This window comes from Pocillopora damicornis, chromosome 2, assembly GCF_964200805.1.
Source record: "Pocillopora damicornis chromosome 2, jaPocDami1.2, whole genome shotgun sequence".
Taxonomy (NCBI): domain Eukaryota; kingdom Metazoa; phylum Cnidaria; class Anthozoa; order Scleractinia; family Pocilloporidae; genus Pocillopora; species Pocillopora damicornis.
This window is the reverse complement of record NC_142671.1, coordinates 20,638,986-20,659,956: the sequence shown is the minus strand read 5'-3', so window position 1 is coordinate 20,659,956 and position 20,971 is coordinate 20,638,986. Positions and strand designations below refer to the sequence as shown.

The window sequence follows — 20,971 nt, the reverse complement described above, 5'->3', positions numbered from 1 at the left end:
AAGCAAAGAAAAGAGCAACTTTCACATACACCAACGCTGTCCCCCAGTTTGGAGTGTTTAATTCGTACCCATGGAGAGTCTGCGAGAGCCGACTCGTTACATGGGGAAATCAAAACTGTGCTCAGGTGAAAGGTGCAACAAATATTCGGTTATTCATCGTGGTTGGTGCTGTCCCATCGACAGTACGTGGATCCCCGAAACGGAGATATTTTGGCAAAAGGGGGTTCAGCGACTACAAAGACACTATCGGCGATTACCAAGTGAACGTGCCTAGAGTCATGTGGACTGCTGCCTGCTGTACTTATAGCGACAAAGGAACATTGAAATATCGCAGCACGGCCTTCTGGAGAGAAAACAATCCGGGAAACGCGCCATGTAAGAGAGCAGACGTAGGTTCCTTAACGAGATGGTTGTCCGGATGGATTGCCGGTGGCACCGTGAGTTTCAATTTATTTCCGCAAACATCTCAGTGCAACAATATTGGAAATTATATCCCTCTGCCGTGATGAAGATACTTGACACAGCTAACATAAATTAACAAAGATCACCAAGAGCTTAGATGAAGCTCATTAAATTTTAGCACATAGCCAAATGCTTCATTTTTTAGACCGGGGTCAAGTCTAGTAAGTTTGTAGAAACACCGGGGCTTGTGATCATGTTTGACCCCACGTTCAAATTCGAGCACTCCTTTATAGATTTGCTCTTTAAACTCGATAGTGAGTTGAAAAATAAATTTTTAGGCAGTTCGATGTTTAACATTTATATCTGGATTTGCTAAATGCAGTTAGCATCATTCGCCCTTGATCTAAATTTATCTTCCATGGAAACTTCTTTCCCACTGACTGACACAGGTCAGATCGTGCAACGGATACGTAGAGGCGTAGACGACGATGCCGAGTTTTCCAAGTTGTTTGAACACTTGATGCATCTATTTAATTATATATTCTGATACGATACATATCCGTTTATACGCGCACTAAAGCAACGCGAAGTTAAAACTCAAGAGTTTATGTCCTGCATTTTGTAGAAATAAACATGGACGTCAGTCCGTCTTTGTTATGTAAACAAAAAAATACGCGTTTTTGCCGAATCCTTCACGGGAAGTGCTTTATCACGTCAATCGGAAAGGCGGGTGACGATTTCAGCATTAGTGCTTTAACTATGTTGTTAGTCAGTCGCTTTCGCTGAGGGCGGTCCCCTCGACTTCCCATCGAAAAAAGTTCTCTTTTATGGTTTTGCCCACGAGAAGGGTTTAGGATACACGTTTCAAAAATAGTTTAGTTATTCTCCGATTCTCTTTTTTTGCGTCGGCACGAGCTAAAATCGATTTTTGGCTGGGCCACACGTGTGGACGGCGATCGTAAGTGTAAATTTCACAAAGTTTCTCGAGCGCGCTGCGACTGCAATGATACGGGTCACTTAAAGGGCATGTAAACCCAAAAATACATGTTTTTCTTATACTATGTAAAAAGTGGCGTAGAAAACGAATTTGAAATTAGTTTTGTCCAATTCGACTTATTTTAGGAGAAAATCGGCATTTTCCACTGAAATTCCATTTCCGGTAAAAACAATAGCGAGAAGTCGTGACGTAAGCGGTGGAACCAAAATATTGCGCAACACATATTCCCCAGTAGAACTGGTGTGGGAGTTCGTGTAAGTAGTGGTAGTTCGGAAGATGCTTTTTCAGAAGATAGCGACTCGAATGCCTTAAGCTTAGAACATGACAGCGCTGGGGATAATCCAGAATCTTCAGGAGAGTCTGGGCCACGTCCTTAACAATATGAGCCGCGTAGGGTTCACCGAAGCGATCCGCACGAAGACAGTACAGAACATGTCGACAGCGATGCGACCGTCTCGGAAACTCAGACTGGTATTTAATTTACTTTGTGACTTATTTGTATTTAACATGAAAATGCAATAAGGCGAGGGTACAATCTAAAGGAATGCAACAGAATTTTTTTTAACTTGAGCTTCTGAAAGTGTTTTATATAAAATTATCAAAGGTGCGAGTGTGGAACTTGTCAACCAATGCCGACAACTCATGAAAGTGTTTGTTGTACGGAAATCGGGCAATTGTGGCAAAATGGCCTGAAACCCAGATAAGTTGTATCACTGAGCATCCAGGTTTTCAGTCAATTTGCCTCGATTTCTGGGTGCTGAAGACGGCCAAGTACGCGTACAGGCAGCAGCAAAGCACAGATAATCACACCGGAAACGACTAAGCTAAATATTTTCTGTTTCATCTGTTTTGTTACATTTTGAGATCGATTTACTTGAGTTGTTTCTGCCATTGATTTAATAATACAGTACTAGAGCTAGTTGTTTTTCGCTTCTTTCCTGGCAGGAAATTTCGCTAAATTGCCTACAGATAGCTTGTTCGTTGGTGTTGGGGATATCTCGGCAAACACTTTAAGGTCGCTGTGCTATCTTGTGCGGTAAACAATATCCTTCATCTCAGAAGCATTTCCATCGATAAAAAAGTTGTATCATGTACATTTCCTTGTGTGGCCTTCATAATTATCCAACCCTGTTTGTGTTTGCTTCGATTTGAAATATTGAAAAGATAGTTTTGCAAGCTGAAATCAGGATCTTTTAAGTTGTACTCAAAATGATGAATATTGTCTTAATGACCTTTGAATGCATTTTCACTGCTGTAAAAACCGTGACACAAATTCTTCTGCTGTTTCTCTGCAGGGTTTCTCAAAGGAAGCACCAAGTGGGGCTGGCTTGGATTTTCTTATAGAACATAAGGGTTGATTATGGGATCCTGTATAGAATTCTTTTTATCGAACCGACAAAATTCCAGATCACGTTATTACACACTGATATCAACGAGTTCTCTTCTCTCTCAGACATGTCAGTGTCTTTTACGGGCTCAGCGCTGGCTCCCGAACAACTGGCTTCCCCATAATATTTCATTAGATGAGAAAAAAGATGTTTTTAGAGAACCAATAAAGCTATTGTTGTTTAATTAACAAAACGTTTTCATGTAAATCGATTTTGTACTTTCTCTGTTGACCTCTAACTTTTGAAGAGCTCAACTTCTTTCTCAGTTCGGTCGGCCACTTCCGAATCCTCGTCGTCTGCCGACTGTATGGGTCGTTTTTATACTTCCGAATAATTTGCTTCTGGTGAGGCCTGAATCGTCGGTACAGCACCAGGAAGAAAAATGACTGCTACAAACAACAGAACGTTCGAACGGCTCGACGAAATCGGCTATTTTCACTTGAACAAATTTCACAAATTGTCGCTTCAAATTTGCGTCATTTGGAAATATCTGCATTGTATGCCCAGTTTTGTTTGAATCAGTACAAAACTGGACGACACAACGCTTCACCATTACGAAAAAATTGAATATATTGAAGCAAACTGTAAGTAAAAAAATCATGACGAGACCAGCAAACAACGAAAGACTCCTTCGTGCCTCACGCGATTATAAAACGAGACTTTGGAGAGTCCACCCGTGACGTCACAGGAAAGATGGCGCCATTCAAGATGGCGAATGTTTCGAATTTGGAAGAGCTTTTACAAAGTGAAAATGGACTTTTGAGAATAAACGAATGGTACCTTTGGTGTACTTGATATATTTACAAAACATCTATGTGAAAAGAAAATGAACGTTTTTTGGGTTTACATGCCCTTTAATTCTCTCTTGCTACAAGTTATAAGATGTAGATTGTCAGTTCACAGACACAATATGGAAACTTTAACTGAAAGCTTTTTCATACCAGCGTGATCAGAGGAGACCCCTCCCTTCGACCTTAATACGTAAAAAAGAGTTCTCAAAATGCAGGCGTAAATGGAGCTAAAAACGCATAATCGATCGCCTTAAACCCGCGGGCATCTTTAGCTTTCATCCACCAACGTTTTGAAAACGACGCAAATCAATGTGTTTGCTCAATTGCGCTCGTGTCATACCTCATTTGCATAACTCTGAAAATTGATAGAGATATCCTTTGGACTATTCAAACTTCGTTTGTTTATCTCCCACGTTGATAATTTCAGGTTTTCATAACAATTGAATGGAAAATAGATATCGAGTTGTACTAAAACGTTGCATAAACGTGATCAGTCGTATCCGGCTTTTATGACGACGGAACTGCTGTTAGCGAGAGCGGCACTCAAATCAGTTTCCTCTATTTCTGAGAATTCCTTAGCAAGCACAGAAGGTTTTTCTCAGATCCGCAAAAAGGTTTAAGAGGTGAAAGGTGAATTGAATGTTTGCAGAAATCAGTAGACAAATAGATTAGAGTCGCGGGTTGTTGCAAAGAGCGGACGCTTTGTGTCCTGAATCAACATTTCGAGAACTACCTGTTCGTTGTTTCTGACTCATTCAATTCAACCATTTGAATACACCATGAAAATTTTTTTGCATATTTCGCTTGTCGTTTTTCGGTAAATTCTCTGCACGAACAAGCTCTAAACTTCCCTCAGTCTGTGTTCTCGATGGAACTAACATATGAAAATCAACTTCTCGTCCTCAATATCTCATGCATAATTAGGTTTTCATAAGATTTCCGCTAAGATTAACTTGTTGGACAAACGTGTCGGACGTAAAATTAGCAAGGCCGCAGTGATTACTCCTCCTTGACTGTTATCTCTTTACTATTCTTCCAAGTAAGAGGTATTATTCTGTTTTCCCAGCGGCAGTGTTCAGGAGGTCCATTAGTTTGGCAAGAGTTTTACCGCCGCATAAATTCATGGATCATGTTTCGTTGATTACCTAGACTAAAAATATCGACTTTTCCTTTTTCTAGTATGTATTCGTAACAAGAGAAAAGGAACTTTAGCATTATCCCAACTGATTCAATTGAAATGTGGTTCCTGATTCCGCGTTCGTAACAATGATATACGTTCTTTTCTTATCCTATAAGCTAAAGCGTACGGAAAATGCTTTAACGTCTACGTCAGAAAATTCTTTCTCGTACATTGTTCCGACATCTTCCTATCTTTCCAAGAATTCCTAGTAATTACAAAGATCTTTCCATGAAGGGAGATGAAAGGTGACCAGATGGTAGAATTTCAGCAGTTCTCTGGTCTTTTGCCAAAAAGCTTAACCGTTGTGTTAACTCCCATAAAAAAACATACGAGGGTCTTTATCAAGGTTTTCATGTGCTGGCAGTATCATTTATACACTTTCTTTTCCATTGCAGCTAAAACACAGAATATCCCTCCTAACAGGCCATCGGTCAACATCGGTCACGTGTAGAGCTAGCAGATATCATGACACTTTTGTTCAACTCTCCGATAAATAAATAAAACAGCACGCAATTTGCTTAGAATTAGTCTCTACGCGGTAGGGAAAACTTCAAAGACAAGGTATGACTTGTTAAATGCTATATCGCTTTAAATCGCTTTAAACCCTACAGAACTTCATAAAACTCAGTAGACTTAAGTAGCCTGAGTTAAGAAACTGGGTGCAGTAAGAACTAAAAGAGTTTACGCATTACTTTTCACTGATAAGAAGACAAGCGGATTATATATTGGACGAAATTTGATAAAAAAATTATCCATTGCATCATTGAAGAAACTGAACTTTTCTTTCCGTCTTCAGAAAAGCAATCACGTTAGGCAAGCAAAAGATGAAGCAAAAGGTAAGTAGGAGGCAAAATTTACTCGACATCATGATGGTTTTATTCGCCAAGACGATTAGTAAGCTAAGTGAGAATTCAGTTACTAAGTGTGCATCAGTTGTAGAAAAGAACTGACGACGGTGGTTTTTTTTGTCAGTATAGTTTTATCATCCACTTCACCCCTTCAATTCTTTTTTTGTATTTTGCTCAGTAATAACACACTTTTCCTCACCCTAAGGAATCTGTTTTTGAAATTGCTTCCTTGCAGTCGTTTTTCTATTCTACGCGCGTCAAAGCTTCTTTGTTTTCGTGTTGTCTTTAAGTACTTTAACAACTGGAATACCCTTCATACAACACCTATCAAAATGATAACCTTTAGAGCGAAGAGATAGTCAAGGCCTTAGCATGGTGCAATTTCTAATTAATCTGTCAACATAGTAGCTGCAAAAATTCAACTGGAGATGACAGTAGAGCTTATATGCGTGTAAACTTTACGACGCAGGAAAGCCGTCTTAAAGATGTCCAGAAACATGTCGCCGCGATATTCATTCTCTGGGTTCTGGGTTCGAATATGCCAGGGTCGTCAGGTAAGGCAATCAATTGATTATGTGCAGATCAGGACAGCCAAGTCTTTCATATTTATGATTAAGTCAAGGAGAGAGAGGTAACCCTGGGGTATTTGATTTCGGTAAGAAACTTTTTAAAGTATGGAAGATAAGGCATATTTTCCATAATGGTACAATGTTTCTCTTCTTACTTCCCCCCTCTTTCCCTCAGAGCATCACAATCCATTTCATGAAATTTTCAGGTGCCACTTTTTACAACGATTTTCAAGACTGTAATGGAACGAAGTGGAAAAATACCTTTCCTGACCTGGATTTTGCACTTCTTGGCTACGACATCCTGCACGGTGATCCCAATGCCGAATGCGATCCAGGGTTTAAGCACCCAATATTCAGGGCTGATTATTCTGAACTTAGACAAAGTGCGGATTGTCGTTACAGCATCCCAGTGGGTCTGACAGCGTACCCATGCCAATCTTGCTTGGTGTCATTTGAATCTAAACTTGTCCGAAACAAGCAAGAAATGTCAAAACTCCTTGGAGGTGCAGCAAAGGTGGAAGGTAAACGGGAACTTAAATTTGAATTGCGAGATTACTCCCTGAATTCCTTGCATAAGACCCAATTGTTTTTCATAATGATTAATTACCAACCTATCTCAGCGAGCGCACTGAAGCGTGATAGACTGCGGTGTTTGTAACATACAATAGGAACTAAAAACGTTCTTAGAGAAAGCACAAGGTAACAATAAGGGTGGAAATAAACGTAAATGTCGCGATATTCCAGTTTCGTTTTGAGGGTCTCTGTAACTCGGACTTGTTATACTTTAGGAAAGCCGCACCTTAGATATTTGATTATGTCTCAAATAACCCAGATGGAAGTCTGCCAATTATTTAGCGTCTTCCCATTGACGGACTGACGTTAAATCCAAGATTAAGAAGAGTTAGCCATGCTCGATTAATAGCCAACAGTATTTAAAGCATCATGCCGTCTTTGATTTCAATCACTTAGGAGGAGGCTGGGGATTTCAATTCTCTGCTAGTGCAAGCTATAGGAGAGATGTAGCTGAAATGTCGTCTGGAGAGTATATGCGTGTTATTTCCAGTGCACATTGTCAGCACTATCGCAGTGAGATTGACCTCACGAGACCTCCGCCGTTTCATCCCGGTTTCATTGAGTGGGCGACAAAACTAGCTGATCCGCGGACTTCAGATGGAGACGTGTTACAGTTCGTCAAATACTACGGAACTCATTTCTTCTCAGACGTCACGTTTGGTGCAAAGTTTATCCAAAGCCACAAGGTAACTCAGGGGGCTCTAACGACCCTGAAGAAATCATCCTTCAGCGTTGAAGCCCAGGCGAGCTACTCAGGTTTATTCAGCATCGGAGGAGGATTTTCCATGAACAGCGATCAAAGAAACGCTGCGTCAAACTTTTTGAAAAATGTACAAACCACAACCATCACCGTTGGGTCTTCCCCACCCAGCAATGGAGACGCAATGACTTGGGCAGCGTCAGTTCAATCGAACCCTGTTCCAACCAAGTACACTCTTACGGGAATAGAGAATCTCTTTACTGATCATTTTACCAGACATCTTTCTCCCGAGGTTAACTACGGTAGTTTGAAGATGAAATTGGTGAGTGCTGCCTATAAATACTGCCAAGTTTTAAAAATGCAAGGGAAAGTCTCTTCGTGTGAGAACAACTACAACGTTGAAGGAACTGATATTGGATTTACACGTAAAGGTGCAGAAACGTCTTTGCTGTTTTAAATCCACGTTACCACTCCCTTTTAATCTTCACTTCTCTTTTATCGTTAAATTCAGGTTGCCTTTTTTCCTACGCACCACAAACTATTAATTCAGTAATTATGCGTCGAACGAATTAAGAGCACAGTCTCTTACAACACTTCAAATACTTTTTCCTATTGAAATTATTAAAACTTGCAGACAATTTCGGTGACTCGCAAGTCAATTCATTCATTTGCAACAGGCGGTGGTGTACTGCTATGATTCATGTGTCTTATCGCATCCATGAGAACTGAGCCTTTTTACGTCGTTCTCACGGTGCGTTTTCACTCTTTGGTTCTCATTGTCCACTATTTTTCTTGACTATTAAAACTTTCAGACAATTTCTGTGGCTCTCTAGTCAATTCTTTCCTTTACAGCAGGTGGTGTATTGCTATGATTCACGTGTCTTATCGCATCCATGAGAACTAAGCCTTTTTACGTCGTTCTCACGGTGCGTTTTTACTCTTTGTTTCTCATTGTCCACTATTATTCTTGTCTTTTCAGGTTACAAATACATCCGTGACGTAGACAAAGTCACTTGTGAAGAGATTTGTCTGGATGATGCAGACTGCGTGGCGGTTGAATTCCGTAATTTTACTTCAACCATTTGCAGTTTTTTCAAAGGTGATGTCGATGGTAAAGTGGTAAACCGAAAAGGAAGCCAAATTATAGTTTTCTTATCACAACTGGCAACCAACAAAAAGGTCCTCTCGCTAGAAAAGGCAAGCTTTCGAGGGTATGCATATAAAGCCAGCAGACATGATATTCGACGTTGTCGGCGGCAATGTCTGGATGAACTCGAGTGCGACGCTTATACGTGGAGTTCCTCAAGGAGCCTGAAGTGTTCTCTGTTTTTAGCTAAAGATATAAAAAATATTCGATATGATTTTTCATTCCAAGCGGTATTTGTACAAGACAAATAATTTAACCAATTTATATCTACAAGAAGGTTTCTTCGCATATGTTAAATTCCTGCATGAAGCATTAGGGAATTCGGTAGGCTGTCAACAGCTAAGATTTGAGACTGCAAGTTTTCATTAGTTAGAACTTAATGGCCAGCCGGACTAATACTGCGTACAAACCTCTCCTATATAGGATATAGGAGACGTCTGCATGTAGGCTATAACCAAACTTCTCCGTTGATGATGCAAAAAAAGCACCAACCCGGTGTGATGAGTCAGTTGCGCAAGTCTGAAATAAAACATGTTTGTCCCGATAAATTTGTAGAGGATAGTGGATCAATTCCTGCATTTGTAAACAATCCTTAGCGCAACAATAAGTCCTTCTGCAGTAATACCACAACTCGCCGAGGAAAGCATTTCAGTATCAATTAGTCTAGGCATCTTCCTGCATTTCTAAACACGATGACACTGAAGAGTACCGAAATGAATTTTTTGATTCCTTCAGTTTTACTTCAGAGTCGTAAAGAGGGAGTACTAATACATTTGTCTATTGACCTCTAAGACGCTAAGTCGGGCAATGAGCTATGATGAGGTATGATAACTCGCTTGACATTGGTCCGACAATCAATCACAATTAATAAGCTTAGTAGCTTAGCAAATTTCCTGGATTCTCCCTTGTTGACTGGCTATAACAAATATGAATGTTTCATATCATAACAATAAATTCCTTAATAAACTACTTCTTACCTAGTGCATTGGTCTTCACTGGTTGTTGCGTCACGCAAGGCAGTATCTTCCACAAACAAATCTACCCTCACTTTGCCTCAAAATATATTGAAGATTTCGTCAGGTGTCACAAGCAACAGAATGATTAGTATCCGATTGGCAACGTAATCAAAAGGACAACAGTAATTTGGACTGATGGGCGAAGGGGATTTAATTTGGGATCTCAACTTGATCGTATTTTAAACAGGAGGGTCTCTGCCCACCCTCAAGCTCTCCTTATTTTTGGATCTAGTGGATCCAATTCTGTTGCGTTGATAACAATAATAATAATAATAATAATAATATTAATAATTATAATAATAATGATGATTATAATAATAAAATTATTTATGTGGCGCTTTATACAAAAGTTCTAAAGCACTTCACGATAATAATAATTAAAATAACAATAATAATAAAATTATTTATGTGGCGCTTTATACAAAAGTTCTAAAGCACTTCACGATAATAAAAATTAAATTAATAATAATAATAATAATAATGATAGTAATAATGAAACTTAAAATAACCTAAGATATAAAATATCGTTTATAAAGATAAGTTTTCAGAGATGACTTAAAGATACTAACAACTTGGGGGCACCTACAGAGAATGCTCGGTCTTCATAAGTTTTCAGATTTGATGGAGTAACTTTAACTTGAAAACTAGATGGCGACCTTTATCGCCATTATTGCAGAAGGTAACTAATGTAACAAGGAGGCAAGATTTTTGCTGTCAGAGGAGGGAGTATCTCTGGGGTCATAGAAAGTGGCAATTAGTCGAAATCAACCGTCACAGTTTAATTAGGAATGTGTTATGTGAAAATGCACTGATCTTAAAGGAAGAATTTATATCATAATATTTCTCGCTATAACTATAACGTACCGTAGTCGGTCAGTGTGTGATGTATGCAATGATATGAATGTCCTCTACAATCGTATCCCGCAAGTTAAACTGAAAAAAGGAAAATATGATAAAATTTCCTCCGCTCTATAACTGGATACTGCATGTTTCTTGATTAACCTTTCCTTTACGACCAAAAAAATCTAAAATTCAGAAATCGCTCCTTCAAGTGGGTGTGTCGCCGTCAACAGCAATAAATGATTCACTGACTCTTAGTCGATGGAATGCAGCATTTAGAGGTGTGCCTTGTTTACTTAAATCTGATTATTATTTTTTTTTTTTTTTGGTACGGATATTCGATATTTTCATTAAAAATGTTAATTTGGCGGGTCAACTTTAAATTCCGAAAGCGGAAAATCATGGTAAAATCCACCGCGAGTTTGCTTCTCCTTTTGGTGATCGAGTATCTTCTGCATGAAATAGCCGGCCAGCAGTGTAGTACCATTGGCATCAATGGAATAGCTGGCTGCCAGTGCAATCTAATGAAGGCCTGTGACGAAGATGGAGAACCAAAGTCCACCTGGGCTCAATACTTGCCAACCGGTGTAGATCAGTTCGGGCTTGTCGATGGAGGACACCAAAACTTGGCGTATCTCTGTGAAGTTGGTGCAGTTGCAATTCTCTATGACTGCAACAACCGAATTCCTCTCTTCGCGGCCACAGTAATTACAGGCGCCCAATTATTAGGACGTGACTTCGGGCGTCGACCGCCCGCTCATTTTAGAAGAAGCAGTCTAAAATGGCTCTCTCTAAAATTTCAGCAAGTAGGTAAAGATTATCTTCGAGCAATAAACCGAGAGCTTTGCTATGTAACGAGGAGAGGAGACAGATACCTCGTTGACAAAGACTGGGTTATTTCAAGTGGACACAAAAGCCGTTTCCGTACTCAAGACTGTCCTAGAGGATCGTTGGTCAAAACAATAATACACCGCGGGCACTTGATTGCCTCACAGTACGGCCGTAAAAATCAAAAAAAGAAAGCAGCAACTTTTACTTACACCAATGCTGTCCCTCAGTTTGGATTGTTTAACTCCCATCCTTGGCAAGTCTGTGAGGGACGCTTGCTAATGTGGGGAACTCAGAATTGTGCGAAAGTAAAAGGAGCAACGCAAGTTCAACTATTCATCGTGGTTGGCGCCATGCCATCGACAGTATTTAGTCCTCTTAAACATCGATATTTTGGCAAAAAAGGATTCAGCGACTACATGGACAATGTTTACCGGGTGAATGTGCCAAAACACATGTGGACTGCTGCTTGCTGTAGGTACAAAGCTAAGCGAGTCTGGAAGTATCACAGCACGGCCTTCAAGAGGGAAAATAATCCGGGAATGGAACCATGTGTTACGTCAGATATTGGCAAGTTATCGCGATGGTTGTTCCAATCAGTAAGAGGTGGGACTCGTGTAAATTTATTTCCGAAGACTCCCCAGTGCAATAAGAAGGATAACTTTATTCCTTTATGGTGATGCTAATGCTAGTTTAGACAAGAAGGACGTTAGGAAAGCGACGCTTTCGTGATCATTACTCATGTAATAGGACTTGAAACACCTGAAGCCTTGTAATCACAGTGTACTAGTGTTATTTCTGTTCACGGAGAAAATTCCTCTTTAAAACTAACCTCGTAAACTCGATATTTTGAAAAACCATTTTCGTTGTTAATTTTCGACCTCTTGTTATGTATATATATTAGCTAGTAACCGCACAGTCGCATAATCGTATATCTGCAGAGAACATAGGACAGCGTGACATACTGTGCGACAACTGCAACAACCTCCTCTCATTAGTTAGGTTCTTTTTGCGAGTATCGTTATTCGTCAGGTGACCTGATCATTTCTAGTGCATGTAGGTTTGGTAAGACTTCTTAAATTTACTGAATTCAGTAATCTCTGTGATTTTATAAAACAGGACTTGCGAGTCTAATCCTTATCTCTGACATCTCTGGCCGGTTCAGTTTAGTGGCAACTGCGTCCAATAGGAGGCGAGGCCTCATATGTCGTCGAAACGAGTGAGTGATGCTAACAATAGAATTGCGATCTTGACCCAATTTTGACCCGATGTTTCCCGGTGATACTTATTGTTTGTTTCGAAGTATCTTCGTACTTCGATATTCGCACTCGATACACAATTGAGTTCTCTCTTTCTGTAATTTCTGGCTTATAGCCACTGACACGTTGTAGTATCAGTTCTTGTCGTGACACTACAAACACCTCAAAATAATTTCTCAGTCGCGTCTTCGGCACGTTGAAGACAAGACTCCATGCGGAAATATATGAATAAGTGTGATATGCACATCGTGGAAACTTTGAAGAAAAATGTTGTTTAATTCGAAGAGAGAGTATTTTATCATTTGAATTAGCGACTAGTGCCCAAAAGAGCCGCTATATTTGAGAAGTGAGCAAGGTCCGAAGTTTAACAGGGTGACCCTATTCGACGGAATGATGGAACGGTGGAATGGTGAAGTACCTTGTTTTATGAAACATAAGTCTCACAAAAATGAAATTGCAATGAAAAAGTAAAATAATTTATAATCAACAGGCAAAATCAAAAGAAGCATAATTGAATCATTATTGGAGCCTTGAGGATAGACCGACAAAGAAACAGTGAGGTTTCTTGAGCTAGCCCCCTATTAATTATCATCACTGTTACCATTATCATCATTGTTGTTGATATGATTATAATATACGATTATTTGCTTTTTGCTTTCACTAAATGCTCTGTCACGCTGCCACCTCTGCCCCCAGTATAATCGAGCGTAGCGTGACAAACTCACGAGAGAGCTTCGTGCTTCGTTCACTAGTCACGACAACTTCGCCACGTTTGTATCTGTGAATTACCGCAATGAGCTTTTTAAGGCGACTGATTCCACGTTCGAAAGTTGATGTTAAAGACAAATTTGTTTTAATTACGGGTTGCGATTCCGGTTTCGGTCAAGAGACAGCCGTTCGACTGGATAAGATGGGGGCTTGTGTGTTGGCGACTTGTTTAACGAAAGAAGGTGAACAAAGTTTGAAATCTGTGGCGAGCGATAGATTGAAAACTTTCCAGATGGATGTGACTAGTTCGCAACAAATTAAGGAGGTCTACGAAGAAGTTGAAAGATATATTCCTTATAACACAGGTAAGCTTGCTCTTCAAACCAATGTACCAGTTTAATGCGGTTGAAGGCCCAGGAAGTGTTCGTGAAAACCAAGTACTAATAAGATAAAATCACTAAATTTCCTTAAAAATTATTTATTTCGATCACAGTTGTGAAATGAAGGACTTCTCGTGTTTTCATGGATGTGCCACTGCATAAAGAGTTGCAAATTGATGCAAATATATACATCAGATGGATGAATTCGACCGTGAAAAACAAATGTTTGAATGCTTTCAGCGACGTAAAATATGATTATCGCGCGATTGTATTCCTAGAATCCCTGCATCACGTCCCGATAATTTACTCTATTAATAAATCTTAGCAGAATTAAAAAGGTGAAAAGATACATTTACTTAAAATGGTCAGTATCTTGAATGTACCAACTGCCACTATCAAATGATATTTATGAAGAGCACGAATCCAACATTACACGTAACGCTGGGCGCTTGATTGATCGAAGTAAGTTTAATTAGAAAATGATCACCGAGTGCTCACGCTTGATGTAAATTTCCTAAATCCATAGATATAAGAGAGAATTGACGAATAAAATGAGCCACATCGTAGTATAAAGTGATTCTAATAACCCATTCGTGTGCTCAGCGAAATAGCGTGACGCGACCGGATATTTGATACGATTCTTGTGACGTAGAAAAACAGGTGACGCGTGACAAAAATTTGAAAGCTGGGGTGTGGGGAGGGGGGTGCACTGCAGAACAACTAAATCCGAGTTATAAATTAAGTTACACGTAAATTTCCTTACCAAGCTGAACATTTACTCCGTGTTGTTTCAGACAATTTCACCATGATGGAAATTTCCTTCAATCTCATTTCCACCTTTTTGCACAAGAGTGTGTGAAAATGGTAATGTATCCCCACTAATTTTTCTTCTTAGAGGGCTGAGATAATAATGTTTGTTTGTTGGACCTGCGCAAAGTAGTGCTGACTTAAAAGAGTCACCAAACGGTCTCTGTATTATCTTTCTTGTTTCTCTATCGCTAGGATTGTGGGGCCTCGTAAATAATGCTGGAATCGTCTATCTGGGTCCCATCGAATGGACACCGCTGGAACATTTTAAACGCACCGCCGATGTTAATCTTTGGGGAACGATTGACGTCACTAAAACTTTTCTACCGCTGGTAAAAAGAGCCCAGGGACGAGTTGTAAATTTCTCAAGCGTTCTCGGTAAGTCGGGTGGGAGATCTAGGGGAAACACCCCACTTCCCTATTCCCACATCCCTACCGTTCTTGCTGCTCCAAAACCAAGGTATCGAAATACTTTAATATGTGAGTAAACATTTTCGGGAACGGATCCTCTCCAGGTCTGCGTTTGACAAGTGGCACGAGTAAACTATCAGCAGCTCTCTGAATGTAATGATGTATCTCGTTTCTGGTTTGCTTCCAGGTGTGTAAATCTGCGTGGCAATCTTTCTATTTTAACTTTCCAACGTTCCTTTCGCTAGTGCATCATTTTTAACAATTGACTTAAAACTAAAGTTAATAATCGGACTCTTTGTCCATCCACTCAACAGGTCGAGTATCCCTTACACTAGTAGGATCTTACGCAGTAACAAAGTACGGTGTGCAAGCATTTTCAGACGCTCTCAGACGAGAGATGAATCCTTGGGGAATAAAAGTTAGCATTGTGGAACCCGGTGGATTCCGTACTGAAATTACTAGCGCACGCTTAATACAGAGACAGCTCCAAGAAGGCTGGAATGGATTGAATGATGAACTAAAACAAGAGTATATGGAAAAAGGTAACAATAGCATCTATTGCAGAACTGCAGTGGTACAAAATCTCCAGCTTTCTTCTCCTTCTGCATGCATATGAAAAAATATATAGGAGGCGCACGTCAGTAGAAATAGAGATTAACTACTGACTGGGTTAAGACCTTCCATACTACCGAATCAATAAAGAGTATTTCTACATCTATGAATAGAGGTGCTGAGTAAAAGGGAGTTTAAAGGGGCTCTTTGAGACAATTTTATGTGAGTTTATTCATTTCAGTCGCGGTAGTATGCACAGAACAGAACAGCATCATTAGGAAAATTAGATTTTAAAAAAAACACATTTCAAATAGATATTTCGTACGCTTTTACATTACATCTAAACTTCATCCAGCTCGCCTACGGACCCAGCCATAGGGAGGGGTCTAAAATTTTAGCGACCGGGTCTGTCAAGGGAGCTACACTCCATAGACTAGGGAAAGTTAAGCATCACTTGACCACACCGATAAGAGATGTCCAGCTCTGAGAAGCAGGTCTTAAAACTATTAGACTGATCCTTTAATCTTTCAGCTGAAAGCACTTTTACGGTTAAAAAAAGATGAAACGTTGAATTATGAAATATAGATTTGCCTACCACTGTTCTTCTTTTAGGTATTAAATTGTTTCTTCCAATGCGACCTTCACCTCATACCTATAAAATTGTCGACGGCGTTGTCGAAGCTTTGACGTCAGAGTCACCACGTGACCGATACTTGATTGGTTTGGACACCCCGGTTTTCGCGTGGTTGGCAAGGTTACCAGCTGTTTACGGAGATGTCATAATCAAGCTTTTATCTATTACGCTTCCACTGCCACCGAAAATTACAAAAAAATTAAAGCTGTAAAATAAGTGAGCAGTGAACTGAGCGGCAATCAACGCTCTTTCTTGATATTTTGAACTGAATTTGAAGCATCGAAAGGCTCGGAACTGGAAAATAAAATCAAATACTCAAAGAGTCACTGAAAAGCTCGTTATCCTCAGTTGCGAGATTGCCAAATTGCAAGTGCTTGTCAATCAACTACGTTCACGACAATCCACGATGTGAAAACGGTTCCCGATTTTAGTTCTATGGTTAGTGACAGAAGCTTATAACCTGTAGGTCATAAGCTTCTGCCTGTAACCATTAGCGTTTGTATCTGCAATTGCAAGGCTAAGTATGCTTCCCCTTTTTTACTCTAAACATGTTTGCCATACTTCTTTTTCAAAGTCAGGAATTCACGAACAATTTTTTCTATTTTAAGCCATCATAAGTTGATACTCCGGTCTTCAAATGGTGCTTTCAAGATATTTTAGACTTCTCGTTGTCATTTTCATTTAGTGGTTTTGATCTGCACTTTAGGAGTACGACTGTATTTTAAACCTTTAACTCCCAAGATTTCATTAGTAATTCTCCTCACTGCCTGCCATACAATTTATGTGATGTTGGTTTGGAGAATTTGGAATTGGATCAACCACTAATTCCCTAATTGATATTTTTCTTTATTCTCATTACTTGTCTGCTTGAGATCAAACTGATAATGTAAGGAGAAATTCTGTCTAGGTCACTAGTGGGATTTAAAGTGTTAACAAAATATAGCTCTTTGTGTTGATCAATTTATTGCCTGGGTCAGCTGGGTAACAAAGTTTTCTACCTTTTTAACCGGGAGTAAGGCTCTTATCAAGTATGGAAATTGAATTTATATTTCCATCCACAAGGCTTGAAGACTGTGAAATATTATAATTGTTTGTTTGTGTGAGTGTGATGTCTGTATAGTTTGTGTATATAGACCATATGATACCTGTACCTCCGCTATAAAAGTTTAATTAATAATAACTTAATCCAGCTCCCTGCCATTTCTAGCTGAATAGTTACTCTAGTTGGCTGGTATCCTCTGATTATCATTATTAATCATCAATTGTTACATATTGTTAAAAGTTGATGTAGGGTACAATAAAGTTATTGTTGTTGTTAGTGCAAGGAGCACTTGCCACTGTGAAAGATAAATTGCAGTGACTCAAGGACAGGCACCCAGCTAACAAATCAAAACTATTTTGATCCCAGACAAGGTATAAATTGGAGGCAAAGGGAAGAATCTATTTCTGACTACATGAGGTTTACTTGCTGGTGACTTTGAATAGATCGCATGAGTGTTTGAGGCAGTAAAAACAACCAAGTTTCTGTAAATAGCTTGTAAAGTTGAGTAAGTATCTGAGCATAGACTAGTAAAGGGTTAGAGTTTCAGAGAGCAAGGATGGCTCAGTGGTGATAGCACTTGCCCCCCACCACTGCAGCCTGGTTTCAATTCCTGGACCTGGCATCACATGTGGGTTGAGTTTATCATTGCTTCTTGTCCAAAGGTCTTTTCTCAGGGTCCTTCCGTTTTCCTCCCTCCACAAATATCAACACTCCAAATTCCAATTTGACCTGGAAACAGTAGACAAGAAGACCCACCTACTGAAGTGGCCTTTGCTAAATCCCATTTTTAAAATTATTACATTAAGAGTACCTACACAATAAATATTATTATGAAACATTACACTCACTATGAAAAATCTGATTGGTCAAGAACATGGAATAAATATACAATAGCCTGTGAAATTGACATGAAAACCCAATCTCTGAAGTGGATATTACAATGATTGTTATCCTAGCCCCTCATCCATGTAGTGCTCTTGCACCTTCAGCTTAAGCAGATACCTCACACCCACATTTTGATATTCTTGATATCATGCTCAACCTCATCCAATAATTGCTTATTGCAATCTGGCTATTTGATTACCACCTAATTTTTTATTGTGACTAGAATATTCTAGGGGCAAATACCCCTAAGGATACAGGGTAACTATACACTTGTATGGTTTACTGTCACTTTTCCTTAATATTTTGATAATTTGCCCATGCACTTTGCAATCTTAAAATTTTGAGACTTGGTAATATTTTAAAGACTGAAAACATTGCTTTTAGACACATAAAGTGAAGAATTTTGAAAGTTACTGTGTCAGGGATTCTTGCTCAAGGAGAAGGAAAAGAAAAAAAAGGTAATACTATGCAGCAAACCTGAATTTCTACAAAAGTACAAAGGCACTAGATTTGTTACATCTGCATTTAAATTCTTTGAAGCAAAATGTGGGAATCTCATTAAGTACACCTGACCCACTAGTTCAAAGGGTGGATAAGATATTATCTACTGGGATATTATCTACTGGGTAAATCACTGTCCAGTTGATAGTGCAGTATGTTTTGTGAACACTTATCCACTTTATGGCAATTTATAATTATTTTATATACGTTATGTGCCCTTGAACAACTGGACACTGCATGAACTTTAAAGTTAACTTCAAGTTCATAGAGTCTCCCATGTATAAAGCTCTCAAACCACAATGTCAAACAGCTTTCATTGAGCACTCAAAACTATAGCTATTTAAGCCTTGCTGGTTCAGGGTGACCAGCATATACTAGGGAGCATTTTAAGTTTGTTCTGCAATCTGCCTCAATATAATTAAGTGGAAAATTTTGCAGGGTAGAAACTGAACTCATAAGGATGAATTATTATACCCATGAAATTGTTGGAACACACAGAGAAACTTTGGTTCTGCAGAATTATGCTCATAGTGCATAGCCCCTGACAAAACCCTTCATTTATTTAGTCAATAGGAATGTTACCATTTAAATCAAGACTTGAAGGAAAAACCTCCAAGTTTCTATTAAAATTATGAAAGTGTTTTGTATTATTAAGATTTGTTTAGAAAAATTGGAAATTAAGAACCAAATGTAAAAAACTGTAACAAGCATTATCAATAAAGCCTGCAATGCTGACTATAATATCAACATGGCAACAACTGCTTCAAAGCCATCTACACAACTTTGCATGATCAACGTATGATGTAACTCTGTTGGGTTGCTTTAAAAAAAATTGAAAAGCTATGTACCTGGTCGTGTTTATTATTATTATTATTATTACCATTTCAAAAATTTATTTTAAATATTATGATAATTATCATAAAAATAAACACCTTTACACTTTTGTTTTTGTATGCTTTAAGACTTAAATTTAATCCGATAGGGTTTGCCAATAAAAAGTATAGTGAATGATTATTGATTACATCGGCTATCAAAGTTCAGCTCATCTTCAATCTTGTCAAGCATCAGTCGCAAAGTGCGTGTTTATCTGTAGAGGATATTTTTTTGTTTCAATCATTACCGGCGTTTAACTCTCAGGGCAATAAATTATGCGTAAGTACTCACACAATTTGTATTTAAAGGTATTTAGTACTTACCAGACGACTGCAACAGTGGTTAGAAAACACTTAATTTACCACAAAGTCTTGAAGAGCCGAGAAGTTTTCCAGACTGGCTACACGTCTACGCATGAGCAAATATTGAGGTCAACAGATACCCGTATGTTTGGAAAGTCTCAATGTGAGCGAGTGAAAAAACTGTTCGACTTATGAAAGAAAGTACTATAATGTGCCTCTCAATTTGATGCTAATCAGTCCAAAATCCCGAGAATTACATAAGATTTCTGACAGTAAGGTATCATATGGAATTACTGAAACGTCTTTGGATTTATGTAGTGGAACAGTGCTGATTTGTTGAGCAAATTGAGCCCCAGTGTCTCTCCTTACACTGAACAAGTACACAGCGTAAAACTTTGCAGACGTATGTAGAGAGTAAACCTAAAAAGGGCAGTGGAGGGTTATCTTAAGGTAAACTTACTTGAGAAGAAAAGCTTTGAGCATTAGCCATAATAGGGCGCAAAAACAGTGCATATAGGACTGATAAGGCAATTACAACGCGCAAGATATTCTAGAGGACTTTCATATTTGACCTACACCTTTAGAGGGATGTGTGATTGATTTTAGTTCGTGCAGATAAACAGACCAGTTATTTGATCTTACCATTTAATCCCGTTCATGAAAAACTGTTGGACTTTCTTATATGAGAAAGGCCTAGTCTGCCGGACTCAAGGAAATCAGATGGTGCTATTCCATCATGTAAGAACTGAGTGAATATGAAGGAAAACAGTATCCACACGCAAAATTTAAATCTCACTGCAGTTTAATCACTCAACCACATCTTACAGGCATGCTGTGACGAACGTTCAGCAAGCGAACTGAACTGAAATGAACTGAACTGTTTTGTTTTGTGTGATTATTTACTATCGTTTAAATTCTATTATCGTTTCATTGTTCATTCTTTTAATCATTTATCAGAGCGTATTTGATCGTGTTATTAGCCGCCTATCATGTTTAAAGCCTGTTGCTTACATAATCTCTGTAGTATCACATATCGGAGTGTCGGAGTAAGTTGTCGAAGTATATCCATCTAGAGTTTTCTATCGGAGTTATTGGAGTTTTCGGAGTAACTGGAGTCACTTTCCCACGGAGTGTCTTTTACCCTTTTTACGCAGGATCAAACATGAGTTTCCTTTGTACATTTAATCGCCTTTTTTTTATCGTTACATTCATTTGTAATTTCCATAGAATCATTTCTGATTACGCAATCATAAATTTCCTTTCAGTTTTCACCGCATTGTAACACGTTGTACTCAATAAAAACTGGAATGAGACGGATGTGTATATGTGGTTGACACT

At 38.9% G+C, this 20,971-nt stretch overlaps 5 protein-coding genes and 1 long non-coding RNA gene across 9 annotated transcripts in view; 5 read left to right on the top strand and 1 right to left on the bottom strand.

Moving 5' to 3' along the window:
* LOC149050279 (uncharacterized) overlaps window positions 1–2,980 on the top strand; it is an 11,781-nt gene extending 8,801 nt beyond the window's left edge. The window contains exons 2-3 of the mRNA XM_089196763.1: window positions 852–1,870; window positions 2,695–2,980. The gene's annotated coding sequence lies outside the window, so the exon portion shown is untranslated. The remainder of the gene's footprint in view (window positions 1–851; window positions 1,871–2,694) is intronic.
* Window positions 1–5,593, top strand: part of LOC149050278 (uncharacterized) — a 6,554-nt gene extending 961 nt beyond the window's left edge. Inside the window, exons 1-3 of one of the 2 annotated variants that reach the window (XM_089196761.1) lie at window positions 1–437; window positions 5,154–5,319; window positions 5,555–5,593. The exon at window positions 1–437 is cut by the window's left edge and continues 952 nt beyond it. In XM_089196761.1, the coding sequence (XP_089052887.1) occupies window positions 1–437; window positions 5,154–5,255 (539 nt within the window). In that variant the 3' untranslated portion in view covers window positions 5,256–5,319; window positions 5,555–5,593. Of the gene's footprint in view, window positions 1,871–2,694; window positions 2,981–5,153; window positions 5,320–5,554 lie in introns of those variants that run through there. The other variant, XM_089196762.1, reaches the window with a different exon arrangement.
* Window positions 5,154–9,576, top strand: LOC113681356 (uncharacterized). 3 transcript variants are annotated; one of them, XM_089196757.1, is made up of 6 exons: window positions 5,154–5,319; window positions 5,555–5,594; window positions 6,076–6,160; window positions 6,382–6,696; window positions 7,145–7,879; window positions 8,428–9,576. In XM_089196757.1, the coding sequence occupies exons 2-6, from the start codon at window positions 5,583–5,585 to the stop codon at window positions 8,844–8,846; spliced, it is 1,566 nt and encodes a 521-aa protein (XP_089052883.1). In that variant the 5' UTR covers window positions 5,154–5,319; window positions 5,555–5,582; the 3' UTR covers window positions 8,847–9,576. The 3 variants fall into 3 exon arrangements, with proteins under 3 accessions (XP_089052883.1, XP_089052885.1, XP_089052884.1); XM_089196759.1 differs by having other exon boundaries at window positions 5,182–5,319; window positions 7,145–7,770; XM_089196758.1 differs by lacking the exon at window positions 5,154–5,319 and having other exon boundaries at window positions 5,335–5,594.
* Window positions 9,577–9,682: 106 nt separating this feature from the next.
* LOC113681354 (uncharacterized) lies at window positions 9,683–12,413 on the top strand. Its single transcript, XM_027198450.2, has one exon. The coding sequence runs from the start codon at window positions 10,718–10,720 to the stop codon at window positions 11,957–11,959; it is 1,242 nt and encodes a 413-aa protein (XP_027054251.2). The 5' UTR covers window positions 9,683–10,717; the 3' UTR covers window positions 11,960–12,413.
* Window positions 12,414–13,179: 766 nt separating this feature from the next.
* LOC113681355 (retinol dehydrogenase 7) lies at window positions 13,180–17,345 on the top strand. The gene is made up of 4 exons (XM_027198452.2): window positions 13,180–13,611; window positions 14,629–14,811; window positions 15,159–15,386; window positions 16,009–17,345. The coding sequence occupies exons 1-4, from the start codon at window positions 13,332–13,334 to the stop codon at window positions 16,239–16,241; spliced, it is 924 nt and encodes a 307-aa protein (XP_027054253.2). The 5' UTR covers window positions 13,180–13,331; the 3' UTR covers window positions 16,242–17,345.
* LOC149050277 (uncharacterized) lies at window positions 17,179–19,786 on the bottom strand. Its single transcript, XR_016183758.1, has 2 exons — window positions 19,655–19,786; window positions 17,179–17,801 (listed from the first exon to the last, which is right to left on the bottom strand). It is a non-coding gene; the product is annotated as an uncharacterized LOC149050277 (long non-coding RNA).
* Between the last annotated feature and the right edge of the window lie 1,185 nt (window positions 19,787–20,971).